This window comes from Lepisosteus platostomus, chromosome 19, assembly GCF_059453375.1.
Source record: "Lepisosteus platostomus isolate fLepPlt1 chromosome 19, fLepPlt1.hap1, whole genome shotgun sequence".
Taxonomy (NCBI): domain Eukaryota; kingdom Metazoa; phylum Chordata; class Actinopteri; order Semionotiformes; family Lepisosteidae; genus Lepisosteus; species Lepisosteus platostomus.
In genome coordinates this window covers 7,548,729-7,571,649 of record NC_142629.1, presented here as the reverse complement: position 1 = coordinate 7,571,649, position 22,921 = coordinate 7,548,729, and the positions used below count along the sequence as shown (strand labels likewise).

The following is a 22,921-nucleotide window of genomic DNA, read 5'->3' as shown; positions in this document are numbered from 1 at the left end:
CTTGTTGTTGACACGTACAAGCTGGAGTTAATTTTAAAGAGGTTTTCGAGTTTTATCTTTTCAAAAACTTGTCATCGAGTGTGCTTTAAATGGAATAAACTGTTTACCACGCATTTGCATGCATACTGTACCTCAGTCCAGAATTTGTGAACTTTTTCACTTTGTGCGAGGAACACAGCAGGTCCGTTTTTTTTTTTGGGTGGTTTTGGAATTGTTTAAAACATGAGTGATTGCTGCTTGTTTTTAGATTTAAGGATGCATTTCTTTTGGCGCATTCTTGCCGTGAGGTTACTTGTGTTGAGTGCAGAGACCTAAAAACCCAGGTTTTATTTCCCCAGCTTTAACCGGATTGACATTCCACCTTACGAATCGTACGAGAAGCTGTTTGAGAAGCTCCTGACTGCGGTGGAGGAGACCTGTGGCTTTGCAGTGGAGTGAAGAGCTCCTCTTCAGTATGGGCTGCTTAGTGATGAGCAGTTGCCAAATCAGCCAGGAGAGGACTTCCCTGTGGGCTTCCTGCTGAGCAGTGTGGAGTAAGACGACAAGGACCGTTAGGCCTAGGAGCATGGCCCTTAAGGGCAACAGTGTGAGCGAGAGAGGCAATGCCAAGGGTTACGAACATTAACACTAAGAATTTTACAGGTATTTATTCTTTGTGTGTTTGGGGGGCAGATTTAACATGAAAGGTTTCACTAACAACATCCCTTTTCCGAATTCACAGATTTGTGCCGACTAATTGGAATCTTGGGGTTTCTAGTCCCAAAGCTTTGCTTTAGCAAATCTGGGCTGCACACCTTCAGTAAACAGAACCCCACATTTTTTGTCCACATGAGAACTGAGATTATCTGTAAGGACAAACATACTTACTTGTAGACCTATCTGATAACAAAGCCAATCTACCTAAAGCAAATACTTGCTAAAGTACATAGTCTAAATACTTAACATGAATTGGGAATTTCATCTTGTATGACATGTCTACTTGTGTATGTTTTTCTTTGTGTCTAATTCATGATATTTTTATATATCTAGTTTCAGTACTGGAAGATGGCTTTGTACATTTTAGGCTTAAGACCAGGTATCCATTTCTTTCGTTACTCATGTTTGTTTTTTTTAAAAATCACTGTTATTTTCACACTTAATTGCGTGTTGCGTGAAATGTATAAAAGAAAAAGGTATATTTTTAATTACTAAGAGAACTAATTATGTCATGATCGAGGCTATTATAGGTCAGTCTTAGACCTCCTTGGTGACCTATGGACACAAAAGCCTAGGCAGCCCCTAATTTCTCCCAGCCGTTTGGTTGGAAGTTGGAAAATCCAGATCCTATTACTATAGTGGCACTTGAACGAGGAACAATGCAGGTCTTTGCAGGTATCGGATACAGTAGGTGAAAATGTAGATTAGAAGGGGCAGCTTTTTCATACTCCTTTACTCTCCATTTCAAGGTTTAAGCTTGGAACTTTATATGATGATTTGCACATAGGAATAGTCATATTAAACAGGTCTACTGGGAATTATGTTTTAATGTTTTCCCCAGTGTGTTACAATAATTGCAAAGTTGGACTGGGTGGCAAGAAATATGAACAATACTTTCCACACAACATCTGATTTTGTAAAAGGAAGAATGAAGATACCAATGGAACAAAACTACTGAAGAGACCAATACCTCTTCTGATCTGACTTGACAGTGAAATATTTTCTAAAACTAATGTTAGTTTTATTGAGAAGCGCAGTAGTTAAGTGATTAGTAACCTCAGATGCAATTAAGTAAAAAGTGTCCGTTAATGTAACCGCATACACAGCAACTGGTAAAAGTGAGCTGTGTAAGTGGTTTGCTAGATGTACTCACTCCACCACAGCAGGCTCATGAGGGCAGCCTAGGAAGATCGTTTTCTATATTCTCAAATTTAATTAAGGTTTTGTAGATATTTTATAAGTCTTCTGAACATTGTAATACTGTGTGTTCAGTTTTAACATTACCGCTTCCAGATCAGAATCAACTATCAGGATGTGTATTCTTCGAGCTTCGATTTTAGAGTTGTTCAGTGAGACAGTGTTAAGAAATTAAATGGTGGCAGCACAGTGAGTTGGATACAGTGAACTTACTAAGCCCCTTTTCACTTTTGACTAGTTCGTTAGTACATATTCACCCAACTCTTTTAATTTTTGGCAGTCCGTTTAAACAATTTAAAACCAAAAATAAATCTTAGGTTTTGGAGTCTTAAAATACATCTTCAGTTTTTTTTGTGTGTGTGGTAAACAAAAGGAGAGAGGAATTTACTCCCTCATTGTTTATGATAAGGACATTGTAAACTGGAGCAAAGAGCCTGGATTCTCTGGAACATACATGATTGAAACTGGTAAAATCAGAAAGACAGACTAAAGGAGGTCTAAGATTTCAATGTGCAGTGCTTGAAGTGCATGACACCATGCTTTCCTTTTTATATTGAAAATAAATGAGCCAACTTCATTGTTTTAAGTGTTCTGCAACCACTTGATTTTTTTTACTAATTATTTATTACTATGTAATGTCCTTTTTTAAGTATTGCTGCTATCATTATTCCCTTTTTTAAAAAAAGCTGATTGTTTGTGAAAGCTGTACACTAATCTCTTTATTTTATGTACAAATCAAAGTATTTAAAACTGCTGCTATTATGAATTTAGATAAAACCGTAGAAGACAGACAAATGGAGTTAGCAGTGATTGAGGCTAGACCCCGGAGGTCACGTTCATGTTTGTGATATATGCAATAAAAACTGACAACTTTATATACTTGTTTTTGGGTCATCATGTCATTTATTTTACATTAATATGCTTGGAGTTGATCAGGTAGCATTTTTTATTCTGTTTACAAAATGTTAGCACTAATACAGAATGATCAGCTGCCAGCTCACTTAAAGAGCACACACAAAACATAGTCAACAAAGCTAAATAAATACATATAACATGAACATGCACTAATGACAAACTAATTGAGTGAAATAAAATTAAATTAAAAATGTACATTTTGTCATTTCAGATTTATTAAAAAGTGTTTTTGATTCAAATGCAACATTTTTCATTCATTTGTTTTTGAGTAAATCTGTAAATCTCAGCATGGAGTGTAAGATTTATAATCGTCATTTCTTAAACATTTTCTACAAGTAGAGGGGGGAAAAGTAAATAAAAAAAAGAGGCACGGTTGAAGAATGTGGAATTGTTCTAAGTGTTTATCCACAAAAGATTTAAAATGTCTTGAGCTGATCAACACTAACTTGTATTCACTTTGAAGAAAAGCTTTTGTGTTACTCTTGCTTTGTCTTTGTAATGCCTAAACATTTCCTACAAAGAAGTTGTAATAAAGTCCAAAATACAAAAGAAAATAATACTGACCCAATTAACAGGAATGTTATGACATCCAGCAGGTAGTACTGGTAGAAAGCCAGATCGTGTCCGGCTGCTCTAAGGTGGCTAGCACCTTTGTAACGCATTACATACTCGATCCAAAACACAGCGAGTTCCTTGGGGGACACTGGTGTGTCCCTGTGGACCTGAGACAGCTTTTTCATATTTGTCCAATAAGATGGGTCTTCTGTAATAGTCCGAACAGCTTTGTAGATGTCATGCCTTGTCAGACGGTTAAGATTTTCTAGTATAATGGCTGCCCCTTTAACTTTAAGTCGCAGAAGATTTTCGTAGTTGTCGGCAAAAAGTGGGAATCCAATTACTGGGACTCCATGATAGATTGCTTCATAAATTCCGTTTTCTCCTCCATGTCCTATGAAGGCCTTGGTGTTGGGGTGGCTTAGGAGATCATTTTGGGGCAGCCACCTCAGAACCTTGGTGTTGTTTCCTAAAGTAGAAATTGGAGGTCCAGTGTATCTCCAGATAACTTTCTGTGGGACTTGTGCTAAGCCAGATGCTATTTCTGTGGCCACATTTTCGGGCAAGGTTTTGATTATGGTTCCTAGAGAGAAAACAACAATGCCATCTTCGCCAGCATTATCCATGAAGGCTTGAAGGTCTGGAGGCAGGGGTTTTGGAGATCTACACTGAAATCCCCCTATATAAATAGAGTTGGGCATGATTGGCCTCATAAATTCAAAAGCAAAGTCCACTTTCATCAGATAGATGTCAGCTTTTTTATAAAGTTCGTATATGCTCTCATCCGTTTCTAGATAGCGCTGACACAGTGCATTGTAAGTTGAATATATAAAGATATGGTTTAGAAAGTTTCCAAAACTGTACATGAGAACATTTTTAAGTCTTTCAAAAAATGTCATTCTGTCCGTTAACCTGGAGTGCAGCACAGGGATGTAGGAGAGAGGTGATGGAGCAATGGTGAAGTGTATGTCTTCAGTTGGCATCCACCGCCCAAAAAGTACTATCGGTAATTTTAGATGGCGTGCTATCATCAGCCCCCCTGGGTAAAATGGGTCTGCTAGGACAAGGTCAAAACTGGCATCTTTAAGTTGCTTTAGGAGTGTGTGGTTCTCAAAAACAGTTTCAATGGCAATCTTGTAGTCCTGACTAACTCTCCTGATTGAGATGAAAAGATCCCAAAATGCTGAAAGAGACTGGCTTTCTTTGTTAAAAGCGTTGTGAAGGATCCAGGAGAGAGCTGTTTTTTCTCTTTCTTCCATGGTCCTGGCTTTCTGTCCTGGGAGCTCAACTGTGATGATTCGAAAATCTGGGGACTTGTCTTCTGCGTACATGGCGTTGGAGGATCTTAACACTGTTACTTCGTGGCGTCTCCCCACGAGCTCCATTATCAGAACTTTAACGACATTCCAGTGACTCCCATCCACAGGCACTACCAATATTTTACCTGCATCCACAGGTCTATTATTTAAAATAAAAACAGTGCAAAAGCAACAGCAGATGAACAATGAGAAAGCGTTTTGTGCCATTCCTTTTGTTAGGTATGACCTAAGTCCCAGGTTTGGATTTTCTTGCTTGAGCACGGAACAGCACTGCCTCGTACAAGTCCTGCAGTCCTAATGCATCATGTTTTCTTTGCGTGTCTGCTTTTCAGTCCAGGAAGTCCTTTTTTTTCTGTTCTCTTAACGCTCACGTGGCTAGTGTGTAAACAGAATTATCATGTTCAGTTGCACATAGTTTCAATTTTTCAGCAAACTGTCTTGACAATTTATGAATTCTGAGTCAAAGATGTGTTGTTTCCAAAACCACACCTAGTATAGAGAGTATTGCATTTGAGGGTTGTTTTTCAGCAATCAATATGTGTCCTTGTCTTCCATTGATTACAGGATAAAACTGTATATTATGAAAAAGAAAAAAGCATGTAAATGGAGTTTTATAAACTTTAAATTAGTTTTCTCTGCAAGTCTATGTAGCTGATTATAGGTAGAAGCTCCCCATTGAGCTACAGTCATTTGTTAACTTAATTTTGGTTTGGTTTTGATGAAGCCTGCTAGCATACTAAAGTCTGTTAATGCATTTTTCCTGTCTCATGTCTTTCTTGTTTCTTTTCTCCTTGGATGTTTACAGAGAGTACTACTCTCTGTTCAGTTAGTTGTTAGCCAAGCTAAAAACTATTCACCAAAAGCAGCTAATCTGTCCTGCAAACAGGAAATGTACTTGGAGGGTGTGCATTATAATTTAAGATCACTGCTTCCTTTTTTTATCTTAGATTAAGCGTCCTCTCACAATCCTGACAACGTTCCCTTATCTCCCCTTTTCAGAAGTATTTATTTTTACAGTATGTAGACAAAGTTTGTTAAAAATAAATGTATCAAAGCATAGTGAACAACTAAACCTGATGTCGAAAGTGACAGAGAAATGCACATACCTTTTAGAACATGAGGAAGAAAGTTTCACAGGTCGCAATCTCATAGTAATTACTGCAGAGCTCCAAGACAGTATTATTCAGAAGATTGTGGTCATTACCAATTAAAATTGATGAACAGCTGCAAGAAAGAGGAAAGTTATTCCTTACATAATTGTTTTCTGATTTTATTTTTTAATCCTCAGTTTTTGAGTAAAGACTCTTGTTTCCGATTGAAACCTCAAAACCATATTCCCTGGAAAGGGAACTATGTTCAAATATATACTCCCTTTAAAAAATATTGAATTGCAGTGATATCTCAACCAAGAAAAAAAAAACAGGTACAAATTCAGATCATTAGAACATATATGTCAAATAAAGCAGAATAAACTAAAATCATCTTAATCATTTTAAATAATTAAAACGTTCAGGGGAACACGATTCTAAGGCTTATTTCAAAGAATGCAGCAGAGTGGCAGAGGTGGGAAAAACAATTACAACAAACCAAACTGGAATCCTTAACCCCCTCCCTTACTCCTGCATCGACACGTGTTTCTGCTACCAACTCCCAAGCCGGCAAAACGTTCAAGGTTAGAAAAACAGACCACGTTCTTCTGGTGAAGCCTCTTGAATAAGCAGACTATTTGCATATTTACTTGGAAATCTGTAACTGTGTGGAAGTGGCACTGAGTGCTGTTGACAGCACCAGAGTTGAAAAATCCTTAATTTCTGTGAAAGCAATGCAGGAGAGGAAACAATTCAACACACAGGCTTTCCATGGAGTATTTCTACAGGGGTTTTCTGTATAAAAATGAGTATAAAGATATGATTTATTAAATTTCCACTCCATCACCCCACCCTGTTGGGTGAAGCCTAGGAACATAGGAATGCTTCCTTACATTGCTCGGAACATATTACACAGTCTTGTATTTTATACAGTCTTGTGTTAAATAGAGATTAGGATTACACAGAAACTGGACATCCCGGTCAAACACTTCCCCAAATCACACAAAATTGGAGCCTTTTGTAAACTGAGCATTACAAAATGAATACGTTTCAACTAAACATAATAATAGCATGCCAGTTTGAAGGAATGCTTGAGGTTGTAGTAACTGCTAGAAGTTAAATATTTAAGGCTAATTTTTTTGGCAGCACTGCTGAGTCTGTATCTACTTTGCAGCTGTCAGCGTCGTCTCTAACACAAGTGTTGAAAATCCAGAGGAAAATGGCACAGATCCGAGAAGAACAGCCTTGCAGCTTCCGGGAGCCTTTGGCACAAGAAAAGGATGACCCCACGGTACAAGTTTTGTCAATTCAGCAATGTCGAGCTGCTGAAAGGCAGACAGGCAGAGATCAGGCATCTTAGGTTGAGAATCGGCTGTGGGAGATGTTGGGAAGCTGGAATGCTGACAACAGCCCCAGAGGGGACAGCCATGTTTACAGTCTCATTGTAAACAAAGACAAAGGAGGCCATCAGAGACTAGTCAAATCCCGATGTCTGCTTTCAGAGTTTTCTCTCTCCAGTGTCCATGTGTCACAGCACTTAGGGATCCAGGCTGTATTTGTAATTGTCACACACGAATGGAGTAAAGTTAGGGAAAGTCATGAAGTAAAAATGATGGTGCAAATAATTAAGATATTATCACAAACTGGATGGGGGGGGGGCACTCGCGTGGAATTCAATTGAGCTCTAATACCAGTTGTCATTGATAGAAGATATAAATTGACACCTTGACATCAAGGTCAAATAATAAAACACCCCTAGACCAAGTGTGAGCCTGGTCAGTACCTGGATGGGAGACCTCCTGGGAAAAACTAAGGTTGCTGCTGGTAGAGGTGTTAGTGGGGCCAGCAGGGGGCGCTCACCCTGCGGTCTATGTTGGTTCTAATGGCCCGGGATAGTGATGGGGACACTATACTGTAAACAGGCGCTGTCCTTCAGATGAGACGTAAAACCGAGGTCCTGACTCTCTGTGGTCATTAAAAATCCCAGGGCGTTTCTCGAAAAGAGTAGGGGTGTAACCCTGGCGTCCTGGCCAAATTTTCCATTGGCCCTTACCGATCATGGCCTCCTAATAACCCCCATCTATGAATTGGCTACATTACTCTGCTCTCCTCCCCACTGAGAGCTGATGTGTGGTGAGCGTTCTGGCGCACTATGGCTGCCGTCACATCATCCAGGTGGGGCTGCACATTGGTGGTGATGGAGGGGAGTCCCCCTTACCTGTAAAGCGCTTTGAGTGGAGTGTCCAGAAAAGATCTATATAACTGTAAGCAATTATTATTATTATTAATTAGAGAATAGGTCATGTCTAGTCATGCGACTTCTTTGTTGCTGGCATAGTGTAATTGCTTAGTAAAAGAACGGGCAACAACGTACAAGACACAGACTTCTATTTACAAAACTAATGGATGAAAATAAAATTGTTCATAATAAACATGAAAACTAGGCATATTACAGAAACCAAGCTATTATTGTCTTAATATATATTAATTTAGAGATTAAAAAGACTGAAAAAGAAGTCTGAAAAAGAAATCTTGAGTGAAGTGTTTCAGTTTCTTACTAAATATTTAGAGCATAAAGTGATTTCTTTTTTGGGAGAATTCCACTGAAAGAAGAAATATGTAATCAGTCCTAGAATTGTATAATATGGCTTTTCCATTTGTATGTGAATGATGGGTTGTCATGAATTTCAATAATATTTCTCCAGTACTGCACTTTATCCAATACTTTGTTCCTCCCAAATATTCACATTTATTTTGAACTTTGAAATAAGAACAAAAACGGGACCAGGCAGGAAGCTTGCATGTACATCAGCAGCTTTTGTTTCTCTTATGTTTTTCTACATACAGTAAGTTGAAAATACAAAACTCCTGAGCTGAAATCTATCATTCAGACGTCACTCTGTCTTAAAAGAATTTAAGCATTGAAACAATTGTTTTTTGAATGTTATTTCAATGGTGACGGAGAAATGTATGTTTGGGTGTTTTGTATCAAGGGTCATACAGTACATTGTATTCTCTGTCCAATGTGATTACAGCGGTCTTTCACCACTAGAATGTTATGACAGACCTTGGGAAGCAAAAGGAATAACATGAACAAGACTGTGATCAGATCTGGTTGATGATTCAGATGCTCTCATACTTATTTCAGCCCACACAAAATCTGTATTCATTGCTTTCCTTTTGTATTCATCATAAGAGTTGGCCACCACACACTTTGTTTAAAAAAAAAACAAGGTCAGTATCTCCCCAGAAAGGCAGAAAAGATGCTGTCTCCCTCTACAAGTTCATAATTTCAAATTAAACTGCAACACTAATTTCTCATAATATACAGAACATATGGGTGAACACATTTCATATTATTGCCACCTTTCATATTTTTAGAAAGACAAGAGGAAACAGCTGGCATATTTATTCTGCCATAGACAAATGTTACATCTCAATTACTGAGAAATTATGATCATGGGGACACTGTCAGTGTACTGTAGCCAGGCAGTATCTGGGCTTGTTGCAGATGCCTGGATTGACTTTATTAAGGCAAGTTGCATGGGACCTGAGGTTCTTGGGGTAAATTACCCAGTGAAGCAAGGCTGTAAGCTGATCCAGAAAAACAAAGATTCCTGCTGTGTGTATCTGAATTGAATTATTTTTGGCAGTCTTACCATCCCAGTGCAGTGTGGAAAAAGAAGCTGACATGCATTTTATGATCTTAAAGAATATGACATTTACATTTAAAAGTGAATGAATCATGCAGGGTTAAGTTTACATTTTTCAGCATGATGTGTCTACTCCAAGGTTGTGCTCAGCATTTAACTAACATTTCTTCAGACACAATGTGTACTGAGCATAAACATATCACACTAGTTATGTATGCACATTTTTGGAACAATCATATACACATGTAATATCTAAAGATCAGAGACAAGTGAACAAGCACAGGGCTATCCAGGCTATATGAGGAGAATGGACAGAACATCCAAAGACAGCATTTATTACCTGGTGCAATGTATGCTTCACAGATGTCACAGCTCACATTTTTTTCCAATAGCCCCACATTATTCTAGCCTGTAACATTCATTGTTGATCAACCCTATTGATGAAAAATGTTAATCAGCTAAAAGAATTTACCTTACAGGTCTCTTTATTAAAACCTCAGTGCACCTACTACAAAAAAAGATATTGTCATTTTCCTAATCAGAATTTGGTGAATTTGTTTCAGTCAAAAGTGAATGTCTTTTTATCTTCGGTATATTTGTTCTGAGCACCTGAGATGGTACAGTGTTTTGCTGTAAAGGACTTTTGGTTTTCAGCTTTTTCATGCATTTGGCAAAGGTAATTAAGTAAATGGCTTAATGTTTTACAGCTAAGGAAATATAAAAATAATACTTTTTCCAAAGCTTAATTATCAGGGACGAATAATGTCTGTATTTTGAAGAAGCTACCTTTGTTCTGTGGTGTAGATTTGTAAGGAGGTAAACAGTATTTTTTCTGTAAATGTATCTGAGATTTTGTGCTATTTAGATGGAAAATACAGTTTTAAGTTCAGCTTTCACACACGATCAGTATAATTATGGGTTCTGAGGGGCTGATTACTGTATATAGGACAAAGAGTGTTCACTGATACTGAGAATATCAAGAAACTATCATATTAAAAACTAATATATCAGATTAATAATAGAAAGCAAAATACATGGAGATAAATCTTGCAATTCAGATTCCAGGTTAAGAACAGGGGTCTCATTATTAATCTCAGCCATGTGTTTCCCGTCCTGGTCCTGAGTGGCTGTTGAGTCTCCAGCTTTTCTTAGTATCCTTAAAAAGTAAAGCACTGACACATGAAGAGAAGTGAAATTGTTCAATTTAAATTAGTCCAAGTAAGCCAGCAAAGAGCTCATTTAGGGAGGAGTCAATCTGGCTTTCATGGGAATGGGGAGTAGTCACTCGGTGAGGTGGAGATTGGCAGCCCTCAATGAATTACAAGTGCAGGCAAAGTTAACTGAAATCAGCTGATATAAACCAGAAGAAAGAACGAAAGCAAGATTGCCTTAGGGAAAAGGAAGGAGAGATGTGTGAAAAAGTTTTAAACAATTATAAGTAAAATAATTAAATGTTAAAAAGTTGTTTTTAATTCATCCAGCCTTACTTATAGTAAGGGTAAATGTCTAAAAGTGTAGTTAGGATTCCAAGATGGAGTAGGGCTTTGCTTAGGAAGACAATGTGTCAGACCATATTAGGAAAACAAGCTTCATATAAGACTAAATATGAGAATAATAATTTTATTAACTGGCTAAGTGACTGGTACGTTCTATTGAAAATATTAGCTGTGCAACTAACCCTATCACAAACAACCTTCTTCTGGCCTCGGAACATCTCTGTTGAAATGTATAAGAGGCTACTACTGCAAAGGCACTGAATATTTATTGTTTTTTAACCCACATATTTCAGTTTGAGATTTTTTCTTAAACCCTTTGCTGCCAATTAATGTCTTTCACTCGTGGAGGTGTCCAGTTTGAGCATTCAAGTTTTGATTAAAATATTTCATTTTAAATATTTACATTGGAAGGGGGTGAATACTTTTGGAAGATACTGTATACTGAAACCATGTACAATATGAACCTAAGATCATGTCATCTTGAATATGTGCAGTGGTATTTTTCTCTGTACGAAATGTGTAGTTTAGTTTTATTAAAATAAATACTGCAAAGGAAGAAAAGACTTGCTCATTTTAAAGGTGGAATTAAAGAGGGTGAAGAATCCTGCCGACTGCGGCGGCCCCTCACATCGTCACATGCCTGCACAACGAAGGAGAAGCGACGTTTGGGCATACAAAAAAAAGGAAAAGAGAAAATATGAAGAAAGAATGAAACGTGAATACGCAAGAACAGAAAGAGGAAAAAGAAGCCAGGCTGCCCATGCCTTTGCCCTTCGTCTTCCGTTGTCTCGTCCTGCTACATCTTCGTCTGCGTCTCTTCTTCATCCATCTTGCCTTCACCGGGCAACTGCACCCTGCTCTATACCCAGCCTCCTTCTCTAAACCCTGTGCCACTGAGTCTAAGGCCAAAGCCCACAACCCCACCCCCTCCCTCTCTATTTTCATTTCTGCACTCTCCTCTGTCTCCCTCCGGCGTCCTATGTGGCCTAAGTTCCACTTGCATGGTGCCTTCGGCCCCGGTTTCCTTTTTTTGGCTCCTGCTGCCGTCCCTACAGCCCCCAGTCCATCCACCAAACTACCTCCAGCACAGCCAGCAAGCAGCCCGCACCCCTCCTCACCTCCTGGCGTCTAAGACAACTTGGTAGCCCCCTCTGCTCTTCCTCCAGTCAACAGTCATGTGTCTTGTATCCCTATTGCCTCACACGCCCTACATAGATCTTGCTAAGACACTGCCTACACCATTGAATCAATATTCCTGTTTGCTGCTGCTGCTTTGCACAGTCGATCTTTGCCAGAACCTGCGGATTTTCTCGTTCTCTGCATGCCAGCTAGACACTGATCTGGCTCTTCGCCGCCACGTTGGCAAATCCCCGGCGTTCAATTCAGCCCCAGGTTCCCTTTTCTGCTGCTACTGCGGCCATTTCCTCGGCCCCGGATCTGTCCGCCGTTCTACCTCAGGCCCAACCAGTGTGATAGTCACGGTTCTGTGTGGGCTCGTGCCCCCAGCCGCCCGTTCCGTCCCCCACACCTGGGGCGCGAACCCGGGTCTCCGGCGTAACGCAACAGGGCACCAACCGGGTGAGCTAAAGGAGACCTCCCCCAGCCCAGGCAGCTGAGGACCCTGCTACGCACAGTGAGGGCGCCGACGTCACTACACAAGCTCCGCTACACCAGCAGCAGTCTCATGTCCCTATCCCCGACGTTCAATTTAGGCCCGGGCTCATTCCTCTCATTTCCTCGGCCCCAGGTCTGTCCGCCGTCCTACCTCCGTCCCAGCCAGGAGTTGTCTTGTGTCCCCATACCTGGCGTTCAACGTAACCCCGGGTTCCCGTCTCTGCTGTCTCCACCTCCTCGGCCCCGGGTCTGTCCGCTGTCCTACCTCTGACCAAGGCAGCAATTGTCCCGTGTCTTGTGTCCCTGTCTTATTTGCGCTTCTGTCTGATTCAGCTCGAACACTGTTTCGTGTCCTCGTCTCCTTGTGTCTTGATCCCCTGGTGTTCAGTTTAAAAAATAAATAAAAATAAATCCTTATCCCTGGTGTTCAATTCAGCCCTGGGTTCCTTCATCTTGTCTCCGCTGCTAGTGTGGCCATCTCTTGGGCCCTGGGTCTGTCTGGTGTCCTACCTCTGGCCCACTCAGCAGTCGTCCCATGACTCGTTTCCCTATCCCCTATCGAGTGCAGGAGTCTCCAATTTCCATTGCTGCTTTTGGGGGACACATTCACAAACATGGGCCCGTATCTATTCAGATAACATCACCCCCACTAACCTATTTAAATAAAGCAGAGATTTTCTTTCCCATCTACAAAGAGCCTACATCCTAATTTGGTTTCTCATCATTTAGACCCTGTTTTCCTTTGAATTCCCTTCCATCAACACCTCAATGCGTACCTATAATAAGCAGCTTGCCTAGGCCAACGGAAGCCGACTTCCCTACAGTAAACCTATACAGAACCTGAACACTCGGACTGCCCTACTGCTGCAACAATCCATGAGTCACAGATCTCACCTTCTTCAGGCACTTCCAAATTCTGCATTGGTGGTTTGGGGTCCTGCTTGGTTCTTTTTAGGGGTCCTGGCCTCCTTGTCCTATGGCCAGGAGGTCAGCCCCCAGCCAAGCAGGTTAACCCAATATCTGCTCCATAATAGTTTGTCACGCTTTGATCTTGGGAATTGTCAAATTTGCTAGGAATGACAAATGAGAGGTTCCTGCTGTTAGATTTCAAGATGCCCCCATCCTTGTTTTCAACACAAGACATTCCCTGCTACTGCTAAACTTCTTACTAGTTCTATTAATAAATCAGCAGATCTCTCAGTCCTTTGACTCCTCTGTACAGTGACTGTCATGGTAATCATTCTAAGGCAATCTGAAATACAAAATAGAAATAGATGCTGTAGAAAATGAAAATGAATAATGGAAACTGTACTTATAGATACTGTGTATAAGGGTAGTTTATTTTTTACTGTTTCCTGTGGGGGGCAGTGTTGGGCAATAGGAGCCATTCATATTTTTGTTTTGCAATATAAAAACATCTACAGTAGTTCATTGAATGCCTTATTTTTTTCAATCAGCAATGTATGAAATCACCACTTTCTTTCCACTGTGCCTCTTCATAATGTCTTCAACCATTTTCACTTGCTCCTTGAGTTTGTTTTTCAACATTTGAATTTATTAATTCAAAAGCCTCAATTATCACAATTATGCTGAATTGTATCTCTCCAAAGAAGATGAGGTGATTTTGTCACTTTAGCTTTAGAGGTATTGCAGCAAGAGGCTGTAAATAACTGATTGTCTAAGCCCAGCTGTGTTTATTAAAGAGTATTAAAGGTGTCCAGAGGTCTGTTCTTTTGTAGAATCCTGGCCAACACTTATAAGCAGTGCACTATTCTAGACAGCATATAATTTTACAGTCATCTAGGAATGGAATTATCTTAACTTTGAAATTAAATATTGCACTTTTGTATTTTGCAATTGCATACTGTTTGCAATTTGCATACTGCTGCCTATGTACCTTACAAAGAAACAACAGTAAAAATAATCAGAACAGTCATGTAGAAAATCTCTGATTTGTGCTGGGGCTAACATGTACAAGATAGTTATGAGGTGCTGATTTATGGAAATACGTGCCAAAACAAGAACACCTGCATAATGAGCTGCAGAGCACAAAGTGTTGAAGTGTCCCGTATCCCTTAGGGTCAGTTCTGGAAGATGTAGCTGATGTTTGTGTATAATGGAGGCTTGTGATTGCATCTGTGCTTCTCTCAATGATCCTGGCTGCCTTAGAGAGTTGTGTGAAGGGGGCAGGGCTGCCCGACGGGGACACACGGGCTCAGGTGAGGGCAGTTTAATGGTTTTGTGTTCATCAAAACCAGGATGTGTGCAGGCAGGTTGTGTGGGTACCAACATGTACAAGACAGTGTGAGGGGCTGCTGCTCTCTAGAAATAGTGGGTCGGTCTCAAGTGGCAGAAGCTTTGGCATCCCTTTTTCCTCAAAAGACATCCTTTATCTAGTCTTTCGCTTCCTCTTTAGGAAACCTGTCAAATAGGACACCCCTGTACAGGCTTCTAGTTGTAGTCAAAAAGTGATATTTTCTTAAAACTCTCATTTGTGTCATTAGGTTCTTTATTTTCACACACTGTATCTAAATCCTAGAGGGCTGTTTTAATTTGCCTACAACTTCTTAAAAACCCCACTTAAACTGCTTGATTAACCACAATATTCTAATGGTAAATATTTGTTTATTTTTTATGTTGTTGCTGATTGTAGTTACTATATGGTAAAGTGACTACAGTATTTAGCTTTTACTAATATTTGTGCTGGAATAACTGTGACTTCATTTACAACGATTTCCATGAACAAAACAGTAAAATTGATCCGCTGCTCTCTAGGTCTGATTAATGGGGGGAATAGTGAACAGCTAACTACTGTACTCCTTGATCTTATTACCAGTTTTTTGCACTTGGTCTTTAAAGCACAGAATTGTGTCTAAGCAATACTTTGCAAAAATGTGCTGCTTACAGTAATTAACACATTAATTTCTTTCAGTATAAAATCTAGCACTGTCTCAAAACATTACAGAGTCACAGTTAGGACTGCTAATACCTCAAACTACTATATTTCAAAAACACTGAAACTAGTATTGCTTCACTGAGACTAATAAACGCTTGGGTGTCATTTTGTAAAATTGTGCTAGTTTTCAAAAGCAACTCCTTCCTCTTTCCATTACTAGGGTCTACACAGGATGCAAGGTTAGAACATAGTGTCACCAGTTTCCTCCTTAGTTTTCCTTCACAACTCATTGTTTCTTTTTTCTAAATTAACTTTTTAAATAAGATATGCAGCCAGAAGACTCTGAGAAACCTAAGAAACGTATCCCAGGAAAACTGCCCTTATTCATGTGCCTAATAAAGTTCCTATTATAATAATAGGATCAATATAATTAAAGTATAGGCTTTAAATATAGATGTTGATGTTGTTGCTGATAAATGTCCCATGCTAGTTTACATTATATTGTGGTTGGTTTGTGTGCTCTTTATGTCCTTTGTTTCTATGCTATGAATGAAGAAAAAATAGTTTTGTTGTTGAAAGATAAATGGGATTTTAATCGACATTAACCTGAAATCAATTGGTTACCAAGACAAGATACCCTTCAGTTGTAAATTAAATATTGTTCTTTCCATATTGATCTTGTTTGTGAAGAGTCATGGATTTTACCAAGGAAAACTATTCACCTGAATGGTAGAGATGCAATTCCCTTCCCAAAGGTTAGTATTGTTTCCACAAATATCAAACAATGGAGAAATATAGTGGAATCAAAATAGATAATAATAATAATAATAATAATAATAATAATAATAATAAATATTTTATATAGCGCCTTTAAAGGTGGCTTCTCAAAGCGCTTTACAGGATGACAATAACAATAAATAAGAAGACTACAACAATAAAAAGAAGATTTCACAAGATAGGACACAATTATAATTACAACAATAACAATAGAGGAGACCGTGGAAGGTGATATTAAGAAGAGCAGAGGGGTGAAGAATGGAACCAGTTAAGGCTTTTCTGAAGAAGAAGGTTTTGAGTCTGGATTTGAAGGAGTTTAGAGAAGGTGACTCTCTAATATCCTTGGGCAAAGAGTTCCAGAGCTTGGGGGCATAGCAGGAGAAGGCCCTGTCGCCCATACATTATGAATGAGCAAACACAATTTCATTACAACTGTCTATCAGCTATGTTTTAACATATAGTTAAAAATACAAAAATGAAGCACCAAAATGAACAAAACTTCTGAAAGAAAGCAGAATAGTCCAAATGTCGCAGACCATTAAACATTGCTTATGAGAAAACGTATTTTGCCCAGGATTTTGTGCTATCTTATGTTTTTGTATCTATGTGTGTCAATTTTTCAATTTGATGATCAATATACCCGACTTTATTACATGTAAGGTTATAATATAAAAGGAAACAATGGTAAGAATTAATCTAGAAATATTGCTGATGTATAGTGATCTAGTCATTCAGACATTTGATAAGATAATCAAATAACTTTGACTCAGAAATGTTTTAAAGCCAAATGTATTCAGAAACAAAGGCCTACGTAAACTGTTTTAGATCTTGGAAGCAGTCCAGTCAATGTACTTGTAATTCATTATGTTTAATGAACATGCCTCATTATGTGCATTGCAATTCATTATGTTCTATATCACAGATTCACAGGCTCCCTGTAATGGATGGAATTTTCCATGAAATAAAACATTCATAATTTGTGATGACTTTTGCCTTTGAAAACATACTCTTTTACAGTGTTTATTACAATGTAAAAACAGGTATGTTAAACACAGTCAGGAATGTTGGGTTGTCATCACTACAGGCAGTAGATAAATGAAATATTAAAATGCTTATATATGAATCATAAACTAATCTAATGTTTTTGTCCAAATCTTTGAAGTTTGAAAGTAGGTTGAGAGATTATGTGCATTATCCCAGATTTCTTCCAGTGACATGTTCAATCTTTTCAACATGTACAGGGTTTAGTGTTTTTTTTCCTTTGTAGTAAGATTCTTTATATGTTTCCCAAGTACAGCTTGGGAAATATATATATACACTGTACAGTATGTATTTACTGTATTCAATTAATTAAAAAAATATTCCTTTGATGATGCTCAAGAGCATACTGTATATTTGATTATTAAAACTTCTGAATTCCTGGCAAAGAACATTAACATGTAAAGGCACCAGATCTGAAGGAGATTAAGTAGTATCACTTAGTGTCTATGATCACACATTTTAAAATGAAGGGAAGTGTTAGGAGAGAGGAGATCAGCTTTGATTAGCTAGAGGAACACTCTTAAACTATAATAACTTCAGTGCAGTAACAGAAATATGATTTGTTATCATGATGAGAGATTAATTTTATTTAGAGAAGACTATTTTTTGAAACATTGGTTAGACGTCTAAGCTTTTTATTTTAGGTTTTGTTGGTAAATTTGTTTTAGATGTTTCGCAATTTCTTCAAACTCTCAACAGCAGTTACAATTACATGCCACGAACTGTTTGGATAATAGGTTGGTTTTATTAGTAAGAACATAACAGAGTTCAAAAGAGTTAGCTTTTAACATGTACAACTGCACTTTTTGTGATTGAGATTATTGTATTTGTTGATTAACCTCTTTTGTATCACATGATCAGTTTTGTTGATAGAGACATTTTATTCTGTTGTTCACATGCCAAACAGTTTAAGTTCTTGCAGTATGTGAGAATATTAGCACTGTGAATATTTGGCAAATAAGATGCTGTTATCCTTGTAAAAAAGAAAACAGTAAAATAGTCAAAACAAAGGTTACATATTGTAGATGATAAAAATTTAAATAAAGTAATTTACAATAGCAAATGTATTCTTTACTGGTTAATACTGGCTCTTTTCTTACTATTTAATAATAGTTAAGTGTGTTAAATTGTGGATTTTACATTGATCAGAGCTGATCCCCAAAACAACTCAAAACCATTTGTATTAGAATAAATATGGGCAAATTCTGAAGGAGAATGATAGACAAATCATTCGTGAGCTGAAAATGAGTTACAAGTTGGTAATGTACTGTAGCAAGATTGATCCTAAATAAACAAGCAAATCTGCAATAGAATGGCTGAGGAAGAAATTTCATATTTTGAATTGGCTGGACCTAAACCCCATTTAAATATTATTCCAGGATCTGAAGTGAGCTGTTAAAGCAAGCAAATCCTCAAAAGACTGTAAGGACAAATACGCCAAAATTCATAAAATTCAATGTGACATGCTGAACAAGGATATTTACTGGTGGATCATTGTATTAACCAATATAATAATAATTAATTAATATCTTACACTTATATAGCGCTTTTCTGGACACACCACTCACAGCACCACCACCAGTGTGCAGCCCCACCTGGATGATGCGACGGCAGCCCTAGTGCGCCAGAACACCCACCACACATCAGCTTTCAGTGGGGAGGAGAACAAAGTGATCAAGTAAATTCATAGATGGGGGTTTTTAGGAGGCCATGATTGGTAAGGGCCAATGGGAAATTTGGCCAAGAAACCCGGGGTAACATCCCTACCCTGAGAAACGCCCTGGAGACAGGACCTCAGTTTTATGTCTCAGCCAGAGGACAGCACCTTTCTACAGTATAGTGTTCTTGTCATTATAGTGGGGCATTATGATCTACACAGACCACAGAGTGAGCGCCTCCTACTGGCCCCACTAACAGCTCTTCCAGCAGCAGCCTTAGTTTTTCCCAGGAGGTCTCCCATCCAGGTACTGACCAGACTCATACCCGCTGAGCTTCAGTGGGTTGTTATTTGTGAATTGCAGGGTAATATAGCTGCTGGCTAATATAATATAGTAATATAACTTACCTCTTTGTTATGTATTTAATAAGTTTATCTTCATGATGTTCATGAAACTCTAATTACATTTTAGGTCTAAAATATATAAGAATATGGACAAACCAAATGTATTGTGTATTGTTTTTTAGAATGAAAGGGACATTTCTCACCACGGACACAGACAATGCCCTAAACTAAATTAAAACTCCGATACACCTGCAAAAGCTAATTACAGATTTGGCATGTGATGGTGGCTTCCTGATACCCAGGGGCTTGGTCTGTCTACCCAATTAAACAAACACCTGCTATCGAGTCTAGACTTAACTATTGATTGATGGTTAAAAGTTAAGATTAAATCTTTTCCTGTAGTACAGTGGGATTATGATAAATACAAATGCACAGCAAGGAGACAGCATAAGAAAAAAATAAAATTAGAAGTCAGAGTGGGTGGTGAAGGGGAATAGCATTGATTATGAGAGTTTTGGTGTTACGTTGCTCTTTAGGACCTGTGGGAGACAGCTACTGTATTTGTTTTTTTCAGACTTTTATAACAAAGGCACATGGTAAACAAATTATTATTACCCAAGTAAATATTAATTTCATAAACAAATTGTTAATACACAATCAATCTAATTATTATTTTGTTTCTTCTGAACAATAGTCTTTTCATCTGTTTGAATGCTTGGTCAAACTTTGAGTTAAGCACCCATTCAAACAGCATTACACCTATATACTTGAATGTGTTAAATATCTACAAAGCTTTTCTAAATTGAATGTATAAAACCTTGATTAGCAATGTATGTTTCTTGTTTTCCTTTGGGATACAAGGTATATTGCCTTAAGCAGGTTAAGAATATATTACAAATATTTTTATTTGAAAGTTTCCTTTGAACAAGGGTTAAACTGCAAACATTGCACGCAATCATTTGGATTGCTACAAACATCTAGCAGTACGTACTGTGCACATACAGCCTGGCAGGAAAATTTTTTTTTTTCATTTTTTATGTTTGCTCTCTGTAAACTGCTACTCTTTTGCCAAATCCTACAAATCCTGTCAAACAATCAGACCAATAAATGGCAGTTGGTGCTACCAGTAAATCCAGACAAGACTGCTGTGTGTTTCTTTTCTGCTTTAAGTCTAAAACTGATACAAGCAAGTTTACAATATCATTGTTGCTTGCAAAGAGCACACCTAAATGTTTTGATGTTTTGACAGTTGAATGCAATTAATAAAGCAGCTGTTTGAGGACTTGAAAAACTAGAAATACATCAGTGCAGTTTTTTCCATTGACTGTGTACATCCAGAGCTAATTATACATATACTGTATCCTTTTAGACAATAACTTTAAGGGCATTTTGGTTGACATCAAATTTACTTATAGGCATCTGGGTCTTATTTGTACTCTGTACATATATTCAAGTACACCTGGAACTCTTTTCATATTCTGAAATGTAGCATTACACTTTTAAGTTCCTATACAAATTTCTATTGTTTTGAAACTAATTTAATTTGTTTAAAACTTGGCACTATTTTGTCTTTATTAAAACCATTCACAGTGTCTCTACTGCGAAATAAATGTTACAAAGAAATAAGCTGTGTATTATTTGAGAAAAAAATACACTGGATATAGCACAGACATGTAATGAATAAAAGTAACATTAAAAATCATGACAACCTTTGGCTTAATTTAACTCACCTTTATACATACCACACAGCATAATATGACGTGAATGTGCCTTCACGTCATTGAACTCAAACTGCATCCAGCCTGGGTCATAGCAAGTTGTACAGTAGGCCTTGGTTAAGATAAATTGGAAGATGGAACGTTGGCTTTTATTGTGCCAGTTCATGTCAAGTTACACATTGCAGTTCTTTTGCATATTTCATAATTTTTCAAAATTGCGAAACACTCAAACTAAAAAAAAAAGTGGCGTTACTGAACTTCAAAATATATTGAGGACTGTGCAAACAGAGAACCATTTTTCTCGTGTTATTCCAGATGGGCTCCAGAATGTCATACTGTGCTGAAACTCACTCTCTGGGAAAAGTTAAGAAGAGACAGTGGGATCAATTTACTGTCAATACAGCAAGTGGGCTGAGTGGCCTCTTCCTGCTTGTAAATGTTACTTGTGCTGAATGACTCAAAGTGCATAAAGTACAATAAGAAACACTGCAGAATGAAAGAGCATCAGTGGCTATTAATGCACATGAGCTTTAGAGTTTTTACATTCATACTACCTGCACTGAAGCAGCTCTGTCTTTCTCCTGTTGTGAATGTAATCTTTTTGTAATCTTTTGCAATCTTTTCTGTAAGCTTATCACAGTGCTGCATCAACAAAAAATATGTCACCATCTGTATCGCTGAAATAATCTATTATCAGGCACTAGAATGCAGTCCAGCCTACAACTTCCTTTTTAATTCACAGAAAAACATGTACAATAGTATGTTGCAATGTCAATGTAACAGGATTTCCTTGATTGGCCACTTGTTTGTCTTTCCACTTTCAGAAACACTTCCTCAGAATTAAGGTGCAAAGACATACACAATAAATATGTGTAAAAAGAATGCAGCTACAGTGCACCTGATAATAATGACATATTTCAAGTTGTGAAACTACAAACAAAGAGGATCTAAACCTGATGAGTCGTTGCTGATATTTCTGTTACACAGAACAAAACTAATAAACGTTTTCAATTTTATTTTACAGGTGTCATATTTGTTATTTTAAGTCACATTATATTATTTAAATCTAAATCTATCTATCTAGTCATCTAAAACTTCACAATAAGATTCAAATCGTTGTATATGGTTTATGTTTCTCCCACTTAAATGCATTCTAGCAAGATATCAAAAACCTTTGGTGTATGCCTTTTGTTTCAAGTTAAGGTTTAAATGTTTGCCTTCTTCCTGCTGTAGTCCTTGTCAGTCCATGGGTCAATCTACTTTACTTTTTTATTTCCGGTGCAGACTTCCCAATCTCTTATCTTCCTGCTGCAGTTGCCTGTGAAGCAAGTACACCGCTGAGTGAGTGTGCTCACAGCTTATGGTATGTCAGAACTCGGAACAAATTACTTTAACCGTTAAATGCTCTAACACCTAGCAAATATCTTTAACAGCGTCGTATTATTTCCCTTGACCAATAATTGCACAACATATGTGTAAGTATCATTGCAGCACTAGTTTTTAAACTTGGAAAGCAGTCCCAAGTGATAGCAACAACATTGTATGACATACGCCAGCAGCCATATCACCCTGCAACTCACAACTGGCAACCCACTGAAGCTAAGCAGCTGTGAGCCTGGTCAGTACCTGGATGGGAGACCTCCTGGGAAAAACTAAGGTTGCTGCTGGAAGAGGTGTTAGTGGGGCCAGCAGGGGGCGCTCACCCTGCGGTCCATGTGGGTCCTAATGCCCCAGTATAGTGACAGGGACACTATACTGTAAACAGGCGCTGTCCTTTGGATGAGACGTAAAACCGAGGTCCTGACTGTCTGTGGTCATTAAAAATCCCAGGGTGTTTCTCGAAAAGAGTAGGGGTGTAACCCTGGTGTCCTGGCCAAATTTCCCATTGGCCTCCTAATAATCCCCATCTATGAATTGGCTTCATTACTCTGCTCTCCTCCCCGCTGATGTGTGG

The 22,921-nt window shown here is 38.2% G+C and overlaps 1 protein-coding gene and 1 pseudogene across 5 annotated transcripts in view; one reads left to right on the top strand and one right to left on the bottom strand.

The window, feature by feature from the left end:
• Nucleotides 1–2,775, top strand: part of smurf1 (SMAD specific E3 ubiquitin protein ligase 1) — a 45,918-nt gene extending 43,143 nt beyond the window's left edge. For both annotated transcript variants that reach the window (XM_088613262.1, XM_088613261.1), the window contains exon 18: nt 339–2,775. In XM_088613262.1, coding sequence (XP_088469388.1) covers nt 339–438 — 100 coding nt within the window. In that variant the 3' untranslated portion in view covers nt 439–2,775. The remainder of the gene's footprint in view (nt 1–338) is intronic.
• On the bottom strand, nt 2,765–21,129 carry LOC148645055 (UDP-glucuronosyltransferase 2A2 pseudogene; annotated as a pseudogene). 3 transcript variants are annotated; one of them, XR_015928575.1, is made up of 3 exons: nt 20,980–21,129; nt 5,789–5,906; nt 2,765–5,253 (listed from the first exon to the last, which is right to left on the bottom strand). The product of XR_015928575.1 is annotated as a UDP-glucuronosyltransferase 2A2 pseudogene, transcript variant X1 (transcript). The 3 variants fall into 3 exon arrangements; XR_015928578.1 differs by having other exon boundaries at nt 2,765–5,057; XR_015928576.1 differs by lacking the exon at nt 20,980–21,129 and adding an exon at nt 6,270–6,441.
• Between the last annotated feature and the right edge of the window lie 1,792 nt (nt 21,130–22,921).